The following is a 16,754-nucleotide window of genomic DNA, read 5'->3' on the forward strand; positions in this document are numbered from 1 at the left end:
TTGGGCTACTTTTTCAACTGAACCAATCAATCTGGAACAGAACATTTTTGTGAGTCAAACAAAATGTAGAAAATTATAAAGAAATAGAAATTGAATAGGAGAGATAGACAGATGGAGAGAATAAAAATACAAAGTAAATTGCGTATTTTTTGCCGATGTCTTTTTTTATTTCTTTTTTTCCTTTTTGCCGTTTGTTTTGATTATTGTCTTGCAGAGAATGTGATTTTTCTTGTGCGATTCTGTTTCAACTTTAACACAGTTGCCCCATTTTTCTTATGAGGATTTTTTTGTTGTAGCTGTGTGTATGTGTGTTTCCTCTCGCTCCGTAGCTTTCGCTCTCTTTGGTTATATTTCGATTTGCTATGTATGTTTTTCACTGGTGTACACGGTTGTTGGTATTTCTCAGTATGCAATTCTGTATAATGGTCGTACCTAGTAAACGCTACGAAACCGTAACACTCCAGGGCTGCCAACGTTCACTTAAAATACACATCAAATAATACCATCTACATAGGTCACTATACTCTATTTGAGGCACAGGGAACGAACTTTTTTATACTATATACATTTAGATACGTATGTATATATATAATCGAACGAACGGCAAAGTATGTTGTGATATATGATGATCCGAGTCACAAACAAAAGTGATACAAACGCACAGACACAGACACACAAACACCAAAAGCACACAAATACACACACGAACGATGAAAGTGAGATAGACCAAGATCTCTTTCTGTGCTATCTATTCACTTAGCTTTATGTGCGAACCGAATGGTTTTTAGACTCTCGTTCTGTCGTTTTTGCACTTTTTTTCGATTCTGTTGAAATTTTCGTTTCGGATATATATTTTCACTTCGGGAATTGAAATGAAAAATTTCGGATCGTATTAAACGTAATTTATGCGTTGTGCTTGTTAGATGTATATATCGAAATATTTAGCGACACTTTCTCTTTTATTTTTATTTTCAAATGATTTTCATTTATAAAAATTCAAATACTCACGCACACACTGTGCCTTTTCTATCTCTTTCGTTTTCTTCCTTTTTGCTAAATTTCTAATTTTCGTTCGATTGGTGTTGCTTACTGATGATCTTTTTTCGGTTTAAAACACAGGGCAATAATACACAATTGAATAAATTGAATTTCAAACAGCAAGCTCTCACATTTGGAAGAATTTCTTTTTACGTTAGAAAAATAATAAATTTTTCTTTGCTGTTTTGTTTCATAAATTCTGTTTTATTTGTGTGGTGGTAATACTACGATAACAACTCGACGGATTATAAATCGCGTTTAAATTTCGTTCGCTTTTTTTATTGTTGTTATTGTGGTGTTTTTTTTTTTTAATTTTACTTTTCGCTAAAAATTTACGTGAATGTTGAATAACTTTTAAAGAAAGCGAATTAAGCACACGATTTTATTCGATTCATTAATTAAATTCCACCGTTTTCGGGTTTTTGCTTATTTTCTCCGTAATCTCTTGTTTTCCTTTTCGATTCCTTTCCTTTAATTTATATATATATAGAGAGAGAGTAATTAGTATAACGAGCTAAAGAAGAGACACACACTTTCGCGAACCATCTGCTGCCAAGTCGAATACAATTCTAACATGAGTTTCGAGTAACGAATTAAAAAAGTGTACGCGCGCGATGTAGCTACACGGGAATCGATACAGAATAAAGTATTTTTCTAATGCGACGGCGCATAAATCAGAACTTTTACACGGAGGGCTGCTGCTGCTGTTGTTGTACATGCAGTTTGAATGCTTTTCGTACGCAAATACAATCACATGGATTTGCAAAATACAGTATATACACACAAACACTTTAACACGCAGAACACACCATTGGTATGCATGTGCACGCACATCGCAACTACATTCACACATTTTGTGTTTTGTTTTCTTTGACTTTCACATAGCTTTTATTCTTTTCAGCAATGAGAGTCAGTGCAGTGTGATTCTATTTTATTTTTCTTTCGTTTTCCCAATCTTCATTGTATCTGCGAAAACTTTACCTTCTATATCTAAGCCATGTGATTTTAATTATGCAAATTTTTTTGCATCCTTTGATTCATACTATTCAACTTTGAATAATTGTTTATGCATGGCGGGGTTCCTTTTATATATTTTTGAAATAGTTTGAAAAGTTTTTAGTTCACACGAAGGGGAAGTGAGGATTAAACTCGATTTATATACACACATACTTGGACGCAAACATAACAATGTGCTGAATGGCATGGCAAGCAAAAGCTAGTAGCGGATTGAAGTAGACTGTGTGTCTCTTATGCCACACGCACGTACATACACTTATATATTTAAGCGTTCATGCGATGCTTATACGAATATAATAAAAATGTGCTTCCAAGCTTGATTATACACCGTTGAAAACATCAAAAGCACCGAATACACTTTTTATCGGTCACATGAATAGATTTTGGTTCGATTATATTGAATAGCATTTACGAGCGTCAATAACTAAATTTATGTCGATCACACTCAATTTGGGAGAGCGAACAAGAGAGATGAAGGAGACTGATTGAGTTGAAGAGAACTAGATTTTGTAAATAAAAAAGGCGCCAGCTGTGCTTTTTATTGTACCTTGAATTTATTTCAGTTCAAATAACTTGTGTATGCATTCAACGTGCGTTATTTCATACGAATTTGTTAAAAATAAAAAAAGATAGAAGAGAAAGAAAAACACGCTAAATTCTATTTTCGAAAATAAAGAAAAAGGGCAGAATAAGCAACGACAAACTTAAAATAATGTCAAATTAATTTTAACGAGTGCATAAATTACTTCAGATTTGTTCATTAAAATGGTCTATGAGATAACTAACTTATAATAATAATGATAATAAATGAAACTGAAACAATGAACCGCCGAAAACAGGCATTCAGAAATGAAATGACATGTATACTATATATGACAATGTGGTAAACAATGAGAAATGAATAATGGCCCATTATTATTCCAATGTTGGTTGAAAATGATTTAGTATTTATTGGGCGGCCGTCGGAACAATCTGCAAAATTACTTTGCGCTTTGCATCGTAGGCATAGCCATGCTGTTTGAAAATGCTGCTTTCATAGAAATCTTTGAAATTGAAAATGTTGATGGCTTTTGCGCGCTCGGTTAAATCCTTTTCAATGACCTCAACGTGAGTGGCAGATGGTCCGTCTCTCGCACGAATATATGCCAATTGTTCCAATGTTAATTGACGCAAAATAAAGTATAACAATTCCGAGTGATCCTTTTGGAATGATAAGTATTTTTGGAACGATGCTCGCATCTTTTTCATTACACTGAACTTTTGTGCTTCGACGAAACTTTCCAACATCATTCGAATGGCCATGTTCACATCAACCTCTTGAACAGAATCACGCAAATGCATTCGTGCATGTGCCTCTGACATACGAATTACACTTTCAATATGACGAACCGTTATCGGTAAACTACCAGTGGCCTGTGATTCTTGACGCAATTGTGAATACATTTTTGCAATTTTGTCTTGGTCCATGTTCTGAAAAACCGTAAGATTACAATTTTAGAAATATAATTTTTGGAAAAATAAATATTTAAGAATAAAGAGCCTACCGTCAGTTTTGGGCGCACATTGACTTTTGAATAAACAATGTACTTTTTGAGCAAATCTTGTGGAATTTCGAGTTCGTTTTGTGATTGTTGTGTGTTAAGTTGATTTGCTTCGGCAAAATTTGGATGATGCTTTTGATGTGATTTAATGACGAATTCGGCCAATTTTTGATCTTGCATCGGATCAAATTCATCTTTGACAACGCACAAAATATCAAAACGTGATAAAATCGGTTCAGATAAATTCACATTTTCAGAGAATGTCATACTCGAATCGTACCGACCACCAATTGGATTGGCAGCTGCAATGACCGCACAACGTGCTTGAAGCGATGTTACCAGACCAGCTTTTGAAATGGAAATCGATTGTTGTTCCATTGCTTCATGAATTGAAGTACGATCTTGATCGTTCATTTTATCGAATTCATCTGCGAAGTAAGTAAGTCGAATTGTTAAAGTTTTCATTTCTTGACATTTGTTTTAACATCACTATAAAAAATACATACCAATTAAACAAACACCTTGATCGGCAAGTACAAGAGCACCAGCTTCCAATGTCCATTCTTTTGAGACGGGATTACGTCGAACGTATGCCGTTAAACCGACCGCACTGGCACCTTGACCAGTTGTGAATACAGCACGCGGTGCAATCTTTTCGGTATATTTCAAAAATTGTGATTTGGCCGTACCTAAATTGGGCGAATACGCGATATTTTCAACAGTGTTAGTAAAAATGAAACGAATTTTGAAATTAATTCGTGTGTCTGTGTGTTTAATCATATTACCTGGATCGCCCATAATCAATACGTTGATATCGCCTCTGACACGATGTTTGTCGCCCGGATTTTTAGATTCACCACCAAACAACGACAATGCCAATGCACGTTTGATAAAATCATGACCATAAATAGATGGAGCCATACTGGTGATAATTCGGTCACTGATACGTGGATCTTTGCTCAATTTTTGAATGGTTGCAATGTCTTCATCAGTCAACGATGATACCACTTGTTTGCTGTCCTTAACGACAATATGATTGGCCATAATGACGGTGGCAAACACTGGAAAACCATGTTCGGTATTCAAAGAACCATCGTAATTGTTTGTATAAACGCCGGTTACTTCAATTTCATCGCCCGGTTTGCACATGTCGCATAAATCAGACAATAAAATACAATCTTTGCTACGTGGAATACGACCAGCTGGAATACGGCCAGGTGATTCTTGCATTGTAATTTTCTGATAATTACGATACACCGTTTGTTCCATATTTATTGAAAATGGGCCGCTACTTTGACACTCTGGACATGATCCCGGTTTGGTTTCGGTGTCTTGTGATTGTACAAATGGACCAAGAATGTAGCCACATTTCACACAATCGTATTTGATGACTGACAATTGTGGCATTACGCCGGTTGTTGCTGTAACAACGCCCAACGTTCGAACCAATTGATTTAAATGCAATTTCCGGAATGTTCGGAGCTCTTCGATCAATGGCAATTCCGAAATACGAACATGAATGTCACTGGTAACACGATCATAAGTTGGAAAAATGCTGAGCACCATATCTTTGGCGACACCATCAAAAATTTCCAACATTTGAAATGGTGCTTCAGGCAAGAAATAAGCAAGAACATGCTCTTTACTGGCCAAATCGGTGTAAGAAATAACAAAACTAGCACGATTTTGTTCACACATGCGACGAATCGCATCACGATACACATATTGACCTTTCTCATCAACAAATGTACGCAAAAAACTCTTGAAACGATTTGAGATTTCTGTGCGTGGTGCCAACATTGAAACCCATTCTTTTGTCGAATAACCTTTTGTGTCTTCCAAATTTTCGATGGATTCAATCATTTCAGCGTCTTCGGTATCAACTTCCATCGCTTTTTCGGCTGCCCGTCGTTTCAATCGCGGTATTTCATCTTCGTCATCACTTTGATCATAGACCAAATTACGTTCGTCGCGATGAATTCCCATTGCGCGATCGCGTTTGTTCATCTCTCTTTCGGCTGCACGTCGATCACCTTCAGATATATCACTGAAATCATCATCGTCCAATTGATCCATATCATAACGATCCAATTCCGGTCGTGGACGATAATCATTTTCCATGTTATCGCCAAACAATTCTTCGCCATCATCTTCTTCATCATCGTGACGCACCGTTGTATCGCCAAGAATTTCATCTTCGTTTTCAAACGGTTCGAAATCTTCCACTGGCGATGTCATCAAATTGCGAAGCAATTCACGACGCTCGGCTTCAATCGATGGTGGTGGTGAGCTTGGTGTATCCTAAAAATTAAAAATTAAAATCAATTCAATCTTTTTTCACTATTTTCACACGATTTTCAACTAATTGTAGAGCAAATGCAAAGTCTATATTCGTTTTTCATTTTACATCTTCGTTCCATGCATTAGCACTCATTTCTACGTTTATTTATTGTGATTTTTTTTAGACTTACACTCATTGTGTTTGGATTTTATGTGAACTTTTTCAACAAAACAAATAAAAATAAACCAATTTAAACGAATTTCTTTAAATTAAATTTTTAGCACACAGGTGAAGCGTTCAATATGCGACTCATGTATTGAAATAATGCTGTAAACTTGTCGATTGGCGCCAAAATGTGACAATACACATGAAATTACCGCCGATTTATTACGTTCGTGCTACTACTTCATTATTCCCTATTGGTAAAAAAAATGTGTTTGAAAATGGTCTATCTATGTAATGATGTATGTATGAGAGGGTTTTTAATAATTTTTCATTATTTTATTAAATTTCAGAAAAATATGTAAATATTTCTGATAATATAAATTTAAATGAAAATTATTGAAATGCCTACATTTCAATGTGAAAAGAGAATTCGTTGAATTCAATCGAATCGATCTGTCATAACAAACTCAGTTGTTATTCTAACCAAACAATTAATAGGTGCTGTAATTTAGAGTGCATAAGAAGAAAAGAATAAACATTAAAAAAAATGACAATTGTCCTTGGCGGTGGAATAAGCGGTTTATCGGCCGCATACTATTTACTCAAACAATCGAAAGTATCGCATGCTCCGAAATTGTTTGAAGCAAGTCACCGATTTGGTGGATGGATTAAAACTGATGTGTCATCAAATGATCGGAGAGTTCGTTTTGAATGCGGCCCAAGAACGATTCGACCAAAAGGTGTCAAAGGATTGAATACGCTTCAATTGTGTTCAGAGCTTGGTTTGAATAACGACGTATTGCCAATTAAATCATCGCATCCGGCGGCCAAAAATCGAATGTTGGTTGTCAATAATGAATTGTGTATGTTGCCATCAACGTTGGCTGGTGCATTTAAAACTCTTCCGCCATTCACACGACCATTAATTTATGGTTTTTATCATGATTTCAGGCATAAATACACAGACAAGCCATTAATGGACGATACCATTTACAATTTTACTGAACGTCGTTTTGGCAAGGAGATTGCCGATTACCTTATAAGTTCCATGATTTGTGGCATTTGTGCGGGCGATGCAAAAGAGATTAGTGTGAAATTTTTACTCAAAGATCTATTCGATTATGAACAGAAACATCAAAGTGTTTTAATGGGAATTTATAACAAAAGTCTAGAGAGAATATTACAGAAAAATGTCGCAACATCGCCAACAAATAGTGAACCAATTCAAAATTGTGAATTGGTTAAACAATCGATTACACAAAAATGGAGTATTTATTCAATGAATGATGGTTTGGAGAAATTGCCAAAAACATTATCGGACCATTTAAAATCAAACGGAGTGGAATTGAATACGAATGCAAAATGTGAAAATATTGAATTTGGAACGAATGGAGCAAATGTCACGATTAATGGCAAGAGCTATGAGACCGATCAATTGGTTAGCAGTTTGCCGGCTTTTGAACTTGGAAAATTGGTGAAAAAACAACATCCACAACTGGCTGATGAGTTGCTTGCTATTCCATATGTCGATGTGGCCGTTATAAATTTACAATATTCCGGAAATAAAAATTTACTGAAAACACCGGCCTTCGGATTTCTAGTTCCACCCGCACAGAATTTACCAATTTTGGGTGTACTCTTTGATAGTTGCTGTTTTGATATGGGCGAAAATACCGTATTGACGGTTATGATGGGCGGTAAATGGTTTCATGAACGTTTTGGCAACGGCAATGAACAGGATTTGTACGAAAAAGCAATTGAACAAATTCAACGAATTTTAAAAATTGACCAACGTCCCGATGCATTCAAAGTGCACATTTTGAGACAATGTATTCCACAATATATTGTTGGACATTTTGATCGAATTGATCGAATCATGCGATACATTGAACAAAATAAATTACCATTGAAAGTATGCGGAACAGCTTATGACGGTGTTGGTGTAAATGATGCAATTTATTCAGCCAAAATGGCAATCGATTCAATTAAAAAGTAATCGTTTCTTTTTTTCAATGTATTGGATAACATTTTAATATATAACATACATATTTATGAGTTTTTAAAGAAATAAAAATGAAATATATCACAATAGTTTATAGTATTTTTCTTTGAGTTTTTCTAATAAAAATTTTTGATAATGTGTTAATCCAGGTATTTTGGCCAATGTTGAAATGTCATTGTTGTAAAGCGAAGAGTATTGTTGACATTTACAGGCATCGATCACACTTTTAATCGCTTCTAATGTGTGTCTAGAATGCCTTTGATAGCATTCGTCTTGTTCATTGTGTTGATAACGGCCACCATTTGAAAAATATTCATACAATTTAACATTGGATGGTGATTGCCGTGCTGATGGATATTCCAACAATAAAATTAGTAAAATCAGTGTAATTTCATGTTTTTCCAGAATCTCTTCGTACAAATCTTCGACTTTTCGTTCACAAATGTCGTCACAGATTTCCGTGATTTTTTCCAATGCACTTTCGAAATTTCCACAGCGAATGCATTCATTTGCGGCCAAATCGATATCTTGCGCCCGATGGGCTGGCGACACAAAATTACTTGTCACCTCATAGTTTGGATTGATTTCTTTCATTTCACGAATAACAGCCGCTTTAATGGCAGATTCATCGTTCAGCTGCGTTATAACTCGATGATAACAACTCAATGCGCCTTGAGTGTACGGTTTTGTGTTACTTCGCAAACACAAACGATTCGCATCAGCTTCACGATAAGCACGAGCCGATTTTAATAGTAAATGTCTTTCAAATACTGGATTATTTAATGCTTTTTCACATTTTGATGCACCATCATAGCAGAGAGCCGCATATTCGAACATTCCACCATCCGAAAATTGAACGGCTAATCGTTGGAATTCTTCGGATACTTCGGATACATTTGGTGCAAATCGTCTAAATGTCAACAAAACAAATTGAGGGTGTAGACAATGAATTCGATTCATATAACAAAAACTTATAAAATACTTACTTGAACACAATTCGCTGAATTTTCTTTAATTTATTTGCCGTTTGTTCAAATTGTGTCAATAAATCGTTCGGAAAGTTTGACATTTTGTTTAAAATAAAAGAAATAAAAAGTTATCAGGCTTAATTTATTGTATTCAACAATTATACATATTTTCCATTCGTTTTATCCATCTGCTGTCATTTGACCAATCAAATTGTTGTACTAGAACGAGAGAATAATCTATATGTTTTTTTCTTCGTATTGTTTAATGTCATACACAAATGTTTGTTCTCCGTTCGTTTAGTATGCAATGCTCTTTGTACAAAACGAAATACTGAACGCTGAAGCTTAGTGTTTTTGGTCCTCGCGAATGAAATAATTGACCGGCATCGAATTAAATATCAAAAATGGGTGATGAAGAAGAACCAAAGGAGTATCGCTGGGAAACCGGCTACGAACGAACATGGTATGGTTTAAAAAAAATCCATTTAGTGTCCAATAAACGATTATTAATGATGAATGTAAATGTTCTAGGGAATCGATTAAAGAAGACGAAGAAGGACTGGTGGAAAGTGCCATTATAGAAATCATACAAAAAGCCAAACGAAAACGTCAACTCAAGAAACGAGGTCATCGGCGACTTGGAATGATGAGACACATTTATTTAGTTATCGACTGCTCGGAATCGATGGGTTTACCGGATTTAAAACCAACTCGTATGATTTGCACAGTAAAGGTATGCAAATGGTGTTGAAACTTTCACTAACAATTCCTACCAAGAACATTATCCATCTGCTTGATTTTAGCTTCTGGAAATATTTATCGAAGAATTTTTCGATCAAAATCCGATTTGTCAACTTGGAATCATTATGATGAAGGACAAACGTGCCGAAAAATTGTCCGATTTATCGGGCAGTGCTCGAAAGCATATTCGTTCATTGAAAGATTTGATTGTGTGCCCAGGTGAACCGTCACTCCAAAATGGTTTAGATTTAGCACGAAAATCATTGAAAATGTTGCCATCGCACGCTAGCCGGGAAATTGTTTGTATTATGAGTAGTCTGACAACGTGCGATCCCACCGATTTATTAGTTACAATAGATACTTTGAAAAAAGATGGAATTAGATGTAATATGTTGAGCTTGTCGGCTGAAATACGTGTTTGCCGTCACCTAACCGAACAAACAAATGGTAAGTGACACTTGGTGGCTCAACATTTTAGGCAGAAAAAGAAAATTGATTTTTCATATATATTCTTCTTCTTCTTCTTCTTCTTGAAACTATAGGCACTTATGCCGCCGTCTTAGATGGCGCACATTATCGCGATCAATTGATGCAGTACATCGATCCACCGTTGGCAAATCGAACACAAGAAAATTCACTCATCAAAATGGGATTCCCTCATGTACAGCACGAAGAAGGCAAAGATCCACCGTTAACAATGTGCATGTGTCACATTGACAATACAGATGAACCGAGTAAATTGTCAACGGGTGGTTTTAATTGTCCGCAATGTGCCAGTAAATATTGTGAATTACCACTTGAATGTCTATCGTGTGGACTAACATTGGTATCTGCACCGCATTTGGCTCGGTCATATCATCATTTGTTTCCAATTGCAAATTTTATTGAATGTCCATTCAATCAACAAACCGACAAATGTTATGCATGTCAAAAAATATTTACCGATGGCGCTGCCGATAAAACGATTTACCGATGCCAAACATGTAAAAAATATTTTTGCATGGATTGTGATATATTCATCCATGAAACATTACACACTTGCGTTGGCTGTGCCACAACCAAGTAAAACAATTGATGTGTAGCATTGCTCAATTTGAAGGACAATAAAAATGATTAAATTAAAATAAAGGAGCTTTTTTTGATTTGTCGATGTCTTAGTTTCGAAAGATAATTAAAATTAATTTATTTATTCTTGTTTTACTTCCGGTTATTTTCATTTTGGTTTTTTTTTATTCATTTTTCATTTCACTTCTTCTCACAGTTATGAAAAGAGTACATACATTCGGATTCTATATATAGTTTAAATACAATTTTCATTTTAGTTCTGATTTTCAACAACAAAATAATTTATTAAATAAGATTTGATGGTAATTTGTATGCAAAGCTTCATTTTTGATTCGCATTTTGGGTTTTCATTTCTTAGAGAATAATATGTGTATAAATAAATAGAGATCTTTTTGTTTTTAAGTACAATTGGTTTAGAAGGAGAAAACAGATTCATAGTAATATGTGTGTGATTGTTTAAATAATTTTCTGTTTGAAGGATAAATCAACAAATTACGCTACATATTATTGTTATTATTATTAATATTAATATTATCATTATTGGGTTCACTTTTTGAATGCATACATGGAACATCTGGGGAGGCATTGCACTATAATCTTTTGTTTTTGTGGTATGTCATTTTAATACGATTCTCATATTTATGATATGAAAAAGAAATACATAGAACTTGGAAATTTTCGTTTTTGTTCGCTTCAATCTACTAATTCATGAAATCTATTTACAAACTTACACTTCCAATTACACGAAAAATAAATGATATAAATAAATATGTATATATGTACAAAATAAATATTATTGCATGAATCTATTAACGATAGTTAATACTGTAATGAATTACCAAAAATCACTTCCGAAGCGGTTGTATGGATCAGATCAAATATTGATAATGTGATGTGGTTTTGATTCTAAAGCATGTGACATTTTCCAAATGTGAATCCTTACATCTACACATTTTCTAAATCGCCGTGCAAATCTTACAACACAATACAACAAAGAAAGATTCAAAACATCATCTTTATTTCATCTGCTAACCGTTAAAACGGTCAGCAGCTGAGATTAAATCGATGTTCTATGTTTTCACAGAACACAGTACACAGGACGAACAAATAAAAGAAAATCAAAAGATTACACTTTAGGCTATTCATATTGTGATGTTGCCATCGTTTGTTTGGCATTTTTATGAATGTTTTCGATCGTATAGCTTCACTTTGTCCGGTACTGCTGCTTTTTCTACAGGTATAATTTGATAAAGGTCATCAAGTGTTCGTATATAGACTAATTTACGCCAAAATTTCGAACTGATGAACGGTCTTGCCATCCAAACGACAGATTTTAGCCAAAATGTTGGATGAACCATATACAAATTCTTTAAGCTCTTTCTGATTCGTCGATCCAATAGATGATAGCATTTTTTAAGCCATGGCAATGGCGGCACCGTATGATTCGATCCACCGTGCAAATAAATCAAAATATAATCTTCAGTCACAAACTGGTCCAATGTTTTAATGACATACCTGAAAATGTGCGAGAAAAGAAAAAACCGACAAATCGGTGAAATGATGCTGTTTTGCATTTGTATGGATGGCAAGTGATCAAAAAATGTAAAATATGTATACTCACAAAAATAAATTTTCCATCACATAATGATAGTCGGCTCTTGATCGATCTGGTAGGTAGCATGCACTAAAAATAACGATGGCATTATGTCCCGGTGGTTTAATGTATCCACCATGCGATAGACATCGTTTGTATGGTTCAATCACTTTCATATCAATATCTCTTGTTTGACCATTTGGCAATGTGACCGAAATGCCAGACGTTTGCATAACATTTGCACTTACACTAGTTAAAACCGATTCATGATTCGATGCTGGTTGACTATTGCTTTTGGTTTCCTTAAAACTTAGACCATCCTCGTCTTCAATATCGTCATCATCAAAACTATTATTCGATATTGTTTCAACCGATGAGTCGTCATCTTCTTTGGTTGACATCAATTCAGTGGTCAATGGGATTTTTCGTTGGTTGCCCATTTTTGATGGCGTATTTATTGTTGTTTGTTTACCTGTGTTATAATTGGTTAATGTTACCGATTGAAATGTTGGCTCAACGGATGCCTGATATTGTGAAACATCTGGTTCCGATTCGCCACTGCTCAAATGTGATTTATCAGTAAATAGATGCTCTTTGGCTTTAGATGGCAAACATAATGTGTCAATGCGTTGGTGTTGTTGTTGTTGTTGTTGTTGCGTAGGAGACACATGCATTGGTGACTCACTTCTCGTATTTACAAATGAATTATTGCACGTTCCATCGAATGTGTTTGATGAATCGGGTGATAGATCATCATCATCATCGATGCCATCACTACAACCATTGCCACCGTTGCCGCTTTTCACCATCAACGGATGCATATCGACCAATGTCATGCCAATCCGTTGTTTTATTGAATTTGTATTGACTAGTATGCGATTGTCTAAGGAACTATCTTCAAATTTATTGTCATGCTGATCAGAATTGGAGTAGTTTCTATTCGATGTATGCGATTTTACATTACTTAGAGACGAATTACGGTCTGCAGCTAGTTGTGTTGTTGTTGTCATCGATGATGACTTCTTCGTCTTTGTCGTTGTTGGTATTTGGTTTATGCTGCCAATTTTCGATGTGGCCGAAAATCCAATCGAATCCGATGCAGCCGTTGAGTTCGTTTTCTGTTCCATTTCTGGTGATAAACCAAATGATTCCTGAGATATTGTTGTCTGTTCTGATATGTCCATTATATTATTTTCTGTTTCTGAGTTAGGGCTATCATCAATGTTTTGACTGCAAAACAAATACACACATAATAAACAAGACAATTAACACACTTTCTATTTCACTATTTCTATGTAGGATTTTTTTTTTCGTGAAATTAATAGACTTATAAAAAAAAGAAAATATCTCAATAACTACCTCATTTTTGCGTTGATTAAAATAAATGCAGCCAAGTTTTTTTTTGATTTTTGTATCAAAACATTATGATACACATTTACACACCGAGACTGATTTTCTCATAGAAAATCCATTTATTAATATCCTTTTGTATTGTAAATGTCAAACACACGAAGTAGTTCAATTCTATTATTTACTACATCTAATTAGTGTTGTACAAAAACCAAATGCATGTTTGATTTTATTGGCTGTAAACGAAAACAAAAAATAAAATAAAATAAATTTCTCAAAAATTCGAATTTTTTCGTTATTTGATTTTTTTTTTTCAATTTTTCATAGTTTTGTGAAAAATGAACAAACAATATAAAGTGCAACGTCGTGTCAAAATTTGAATAAATAATTGAAACGAATCAATATACGCTGTGAATGAAACGCATCCATTTGTTTGGCATTTGGACGCCATATTGATTTTTACGTTACTTCAACATAGTTTACGCATCAAAACTTCATAAAGAAAAAAAGATATATATTTTTCGTAAGCTTATTGTATTCTCATCATTTCCATTGATTTCATAAATTTATGGATTGAGTGTGTACGTTGTTTTCATTCTGTTGTAACAATAGAAACTATTTTGTATATAATATGGACCATCCAAGTCCGGCTAAACCAGATGCATCTGTCGAATTAACACCATCGACGACCGCAATCGATACGTCAAACGATACGAAGCGTCGAAGGTATAGGATAACATTCACAGAAATGCAAAATCAATTCTAATTATTATAATATCAATTTGAGCAAATATTTTATTTAATTTTGATTTTTTCTTGTGATACTAACAAATAAATTGTATATAGTTCATCTCGATCGATAAAAAGGAAGCGTTTTGATGATGAAATTGTTCAGTATAGCATTGGAGTACCATCGACACAAATAAATCGAATTGGTCGATCTCGAAGGCAATCCACAGCATCGGCTGCAAATACACTATCCACGAGTACAGTACCATCAACAATCTCTTCGCCACAAGCACATAAAATAAGCAACGAAACGGCTGTGACTGTGGCAACAATACCACAAACTACAACGATAACAGTACCGCCAGTAACAACAACAACAACGGCAACAACAGCAGCAGCAGTATCATCTGCATCAATAATAGCAGCAACATCACCAACGACAACAACAACTACACCAAGTGCCGAACCACCATTGATACGGGAACCAATCAAAAGTGAATCAGTGCAACAAAATAACACATCACCGATACAACAACAAGTGAATATTTGCACAACGCCAGTACCACTGACAACCGTTAATTCAACAATGATTCCACAAACACCATCGATACAAACAACGATACAAACAGTACCGTCGGCCGTTTCATCGCCAGCACCATGTAAGTTTATTATAATGATGTAATCGCACATTTATATTATTTAAATTCATTTGAATCCCTTGCATTTAAATTTTTTAGTGCCCGAAAAACGACGATCAGCTAAAACAATGTCAAGCTCGAAGAAAAATAAAAAACACAAAAAAGGCGAAGAAACGCAAAACAAGGGACTGGGACGATGGAAACCAATTGATGATTTATCATTGATTATCGGCATTCAACAAACGAACGATTTACGAATGGTTCATCAAGCTGTAAAATTTTCATGTAAATTCACATTTCAAGAGATGCAAAATCGTTGGTATTCATTGTTATATGATGAACCTATTTCACGCATTGCCGTTGCGGCGATGCGTAATTTACATCCAGAAGTGGTAGAGAGCGTACATGCAAAAGCATTGTATACAACACAAGAAGAAGAATTACTTGGCACCATTAAAAGTGTATGTTTTTTTTTCTTCTTCGTTCTTATAAGAAAAAGTTCCAATTGTGATTTATTGGTTTCTCTTTTTTTTATAGACCGATGCACCAAATCAAGAAACATTTCAACAATTACTTGACAAAAATGCGCATACATTTTATCCGGCACGAACGGCCAAAGCGCTGTGGAACCATTGGAATTTGATGAAACAATATATGCTATTGCCAGATCAACAAATCTTACCCAATAAAAATCCATTCACATTTTCCGCATTACCCGATGGTGATCCAAATATAAATTTTTCGGATCAAGAGGATAAATTGAACGATGCCGATTTGACTGAAGTACGAGATGAAGCGCTCGAATTAGAATTAGCATTGGCCGATCGCAAGTGTAAAAAGGAAATTCGTCATTTGGAGAATGAACTACCCAGATGGACGGTACTAGTCGATTCAATCACAGGCATTGGCATCCATCCTGAATTTGATAATCATACATTGGCCGTATTGCGGGGTCGTCTTGTCCGTTATTTAATGCGATCTAGAGAAGTAAGCTATTGATGGACAAATGCATTTTATTTAGTTGTAACAATAACACTGATATTCATTATTTATTCAGATAACACTGGGCAGAAAGTCAGAATATGATAATGTCGATGTTGATTTACTGTTGGAGGGTCCAGCTCAAAAAGTGTCACGTCGACAAGGCACTATTAAATTACGAAGCAACGGTGATTTTTTCATAACAAACGAAGGAAAACGGCCACTTTTCATCGATGGCGTACCATTATTGAATGGCAACAAAACGAAACTTAATAACAACTGTACCATCGAAGTAAGTGTCACATTTATTGAATATTTGATAGACACATGTGTCTTATTAATCTGTCAAAATGTAATATATTCACAGATTGCTGGACTTCGTGTTGTATTCATGATAAATGTTGAGTTGATCAATGCGATTCGGCAGGAGAGCGCCAAAATGAACGGAGCATTAAATTAGGATTAATGATTTTCTGTATGAAGAAAAAAAAAAGAATTAAAAAAACAATTTTTTTGTTTCGAATTTATAAATAATATATAACAAGAGTGTTTGTTATATAACAAGAGTGTTTACAAAAGCAAATAAATGCAAACAATGTAGATAGAAAGTTTTTTTTTTTCAATACCTTATAGATACCATAGAA

At 34.7% G+C, this 16,754-nt stretch overlaps 7 protein-coding genes across 56 annotated transcripts in view; 3 read left to right on the plus strand and 4 right to left on the minus strand.

Moving 5' to 3' along the window:
• The window catches only part of LOC116337640 (calcium-activated potassium channel slowpoke), a 62,959-nt gene extending 61,342 nt beyond the window's left edge, over positions 1–1,617 (minus strand). For 32 of the 50 annotated variants that reach the window (XM_031762338.1, XM_031762334.1, XM_031762364.1 and 29 more), the window contains exon 1: positions 433–1,616. The gene's annotated coding sequence lies outside the window, so the exon portion shown is untranslated. Of the gene's footprint in view, positions 1–432 lie in introns of all 50 variants that reach the window. The other 18 variants (XM_031762383.1, XM_031762339.1, XM_031762355.1 and 15 more) reach the window with 1 other exon arrangement.
• Positions 1,618–2,672: 1,055 nt separating this feature from the next.
• LOC116337340 (DNA replication licensing factor Mcm2) lies at positions 2,673–6,215 on the minus strand. Its single transcript, XM_031761779.1, has 5 exons — positions 6,068–6,215; positions 4,382–5,897; positions 4,103–4,285; positions 3,600–4,024; positions 2,673–3,525 (listed from the first exon to the last, which is right to left on the minus strand). Exons 1-5 carry the CDS (start codon positions 6,071–6,073, stop codon positions 3,004–3,006), a joined length of 2,652 nt encoding a protein of 883 aa, XP_031617639.1. The 5' UTR covers positions 6,074–6,215; the 3' UTR covers positions 2,673–3,003.
• A 259-nt stretch (positions 6,216–6,474) lies between these two features.
• On the plus strand, positions 6,475–8,092 carry LOC116337342 (protoporphyrinogen oxidase). Its single transcript, XM_031761781.1, has one exon. It carries the CDS (start codon positions 6,590–6,592, stop codon positions 8,036–8,038), a length of 1,449 nt encoding a protein of 482 aa, XP_031617641.1. The 5' UTR covers positions 6,475–6,589; the 3' UTR covers positions 8,039–8,092.
• Positions 8,078–9,195, minus strand: LOC116337344. The gene is made up of 2 exons (XM_031761783.1): positions 9,031–9,195; positions 8,078–8,954 (listed from the first exon to the last, which is right to left on the minus strand). Exons 1-2 carry the CDS (start codon positions 9,111–9,113, stop codon positions 8,126–8,128), a joined length of 912 nt encoding a protein of 303 aa, XP_031617643.1. The 5' UTR covers positions 9,114–9,195; the 3' UTR covers positions 8,078–8,125.
• Positions 9,196–9,287: 92 nt separating this feature from the next.
• Positions 9,288–10,881, plus strand: LOC116337343 (general transcription factor IIH subunit 2). Its single transcript, XM_031761782.1, has 4 exons — positions 9,288–9,475; positions 9,544–9,745; positions 9,816–10,200; positions 10,296–10,881. The coding sequence occupies exons 1-4, from the start codon at positions 9,417–9,419 to the stop codon at positions 10,817–10,819; spliced, it is 1,170 nt and encodes a 389-aa protein (XP_031617642.1). The 5' UTR covers positions 9,288–9,416; the 3' UTR covers positions 10,820–10,881.
• Positions 10,882–10,907: 26 nt separating this feature from the next.
• On the minus strand, positions 10,908–13,890 carry LOC116337341 (caytaxin). The gene is made up of 3 exons (XM_031761780.1): positions 13,772–13,890; positions 12,440–13,642; positions 10,908–12,333 (listed from the first exon to the last, which is right to left on the minus strand). The coding sequence occupies exons 1-3, from the start codon at positions 13,774–13,776 to the stop codon at positions 11,997–11,999; spliced, it is 1,545 nt and encodes a 514-aa protein (XP_031617640.1). The 5' UTR covers positions 13,777–13,890; the 3' UTR covers positions 10,908–11,996.
• A 461-nt stretch (positions 13,891–14,351) lies between these two features.
• Positions 14,352–16,712, plus strand: LOC116337749 (microspherule protein 1). Its single transcript, XM_031762604.1, has 6 exons — positions 14,352–14,488; positions 14,609–15,150; positions 15,229–15,590; positions 15,667–16,116; positions 16,187–16,402; positions 16,478–16,712. Exons 1-6 carry the CDS (start codon positions 14,394–14,396, stop codon positions 16,568–16,570), a joined length of 1,758 nt encoding a protein of 585 aa, XP_031618464.1. The 5' UTR covers positions 14,352–14,393; the 3' UTR covers positions 16,571–16,712.
• Positions 16,713–16,754: the final 42 nt, after the last annotated feature.

Source organism: Contarinia nasturtii, unplaced genomic scaffold (genome assembly GCF_009176525.2).
Source record: "Contarinia nasturtii isolate CC-2019 unplaced genomic scaffold, AAFC_CNas_1.1 Cnas_scaffold_285, whole genome shotgun sequence".
NCBI lineage: Eukaryota > Metazoa > Arthropoda > Insecta > Diptera > Cecidomyiidae > Contarinia > Contarinia nasturtii.

Coding starts and splice junctions, on each gene's coding strand:
- LOC116337340 (XM_031761779.1), bottom strand. Junction 4,025..4,102: donor TCAAGGTGTTTGTTTAATTG/GTATGTATTTTT, acceptor CTTACTTCGCAG/ATGAATTCGATAAAATGAAC. Junction 3,526..3,599: donor ATGTGCGCCCAAAACTGACG/GTAGGCTCTTTA, acceptor ACGGTTTTTCAG/AACATGGACCAAGACAAAAT.
- LOC116337342 (XM_031761781.1), top strand. CDS start 6,590: ATGACAATTGTCCTTGGCGGTGGAATAAGCGGTTTATCGGCCGCATAC.
- LOC116337344 (XM_031761783.1), bottom strand. CDS start 9,113: ATGTCAAACTTTCCGAACGATTTATTGACACAATTTGAACAAACGGCA. Junction 8,955..9,030: donor ATTCAGCGAATTGTGTTCAA/GTAAGTATTTTA, acceptor GTTGACATTTAG/ACGATTTGCACCAAATGTAT.
- LOC116337343 (XM_031761782.1), top strand. CDS start 9,417: ATGGGTGATGAAGAAGAACCAAAGGAGTATCGCTGGGAAACCGGCTAC. Junction 9,476..9,543: donor ACCGGCTACGAACGAACATG/GTATGGTTTAAA, acceptor TAAATGTTCTAG/GGAATCGATTAAAGAAGACG. Junction 10,201..10,295: donor CCTAACCGAACAAACAAATG/GTAAGTGACACT, acceptor TTGAAACTATAG/GCACTTATGCCGCCGTCTTA.
- LOC116337341 (XM_031761780.1), bottom strand. Junction 12,334..12,439: donor GTGATGGAAAATTTATTTTT/GTGAGTATACAT, acceptor GCACATTTTCAG/GTATGTCATTAAAACATTGG.
- LOC116337749 (XM_031762604.1), top strand. CDS start 14,394: ATGGACCATCCAAGTCCGGCTAAACCAGATGCATCTGTCGAATTAACA. Junction 14,489..14,608: donor AACGATACGAAGCGTCGAAG/GTATAGGATAAC, acceptor AATTGTATATAG/TTCATCTCGATCGATAAAAA. Junction 15,151..15,228: donor CGTTTCATCGCCAGCACCAT/GTAAGTTTATTA, acceptor TAAATTTTTTAG/TGCCCGAAAAACGACGATCA.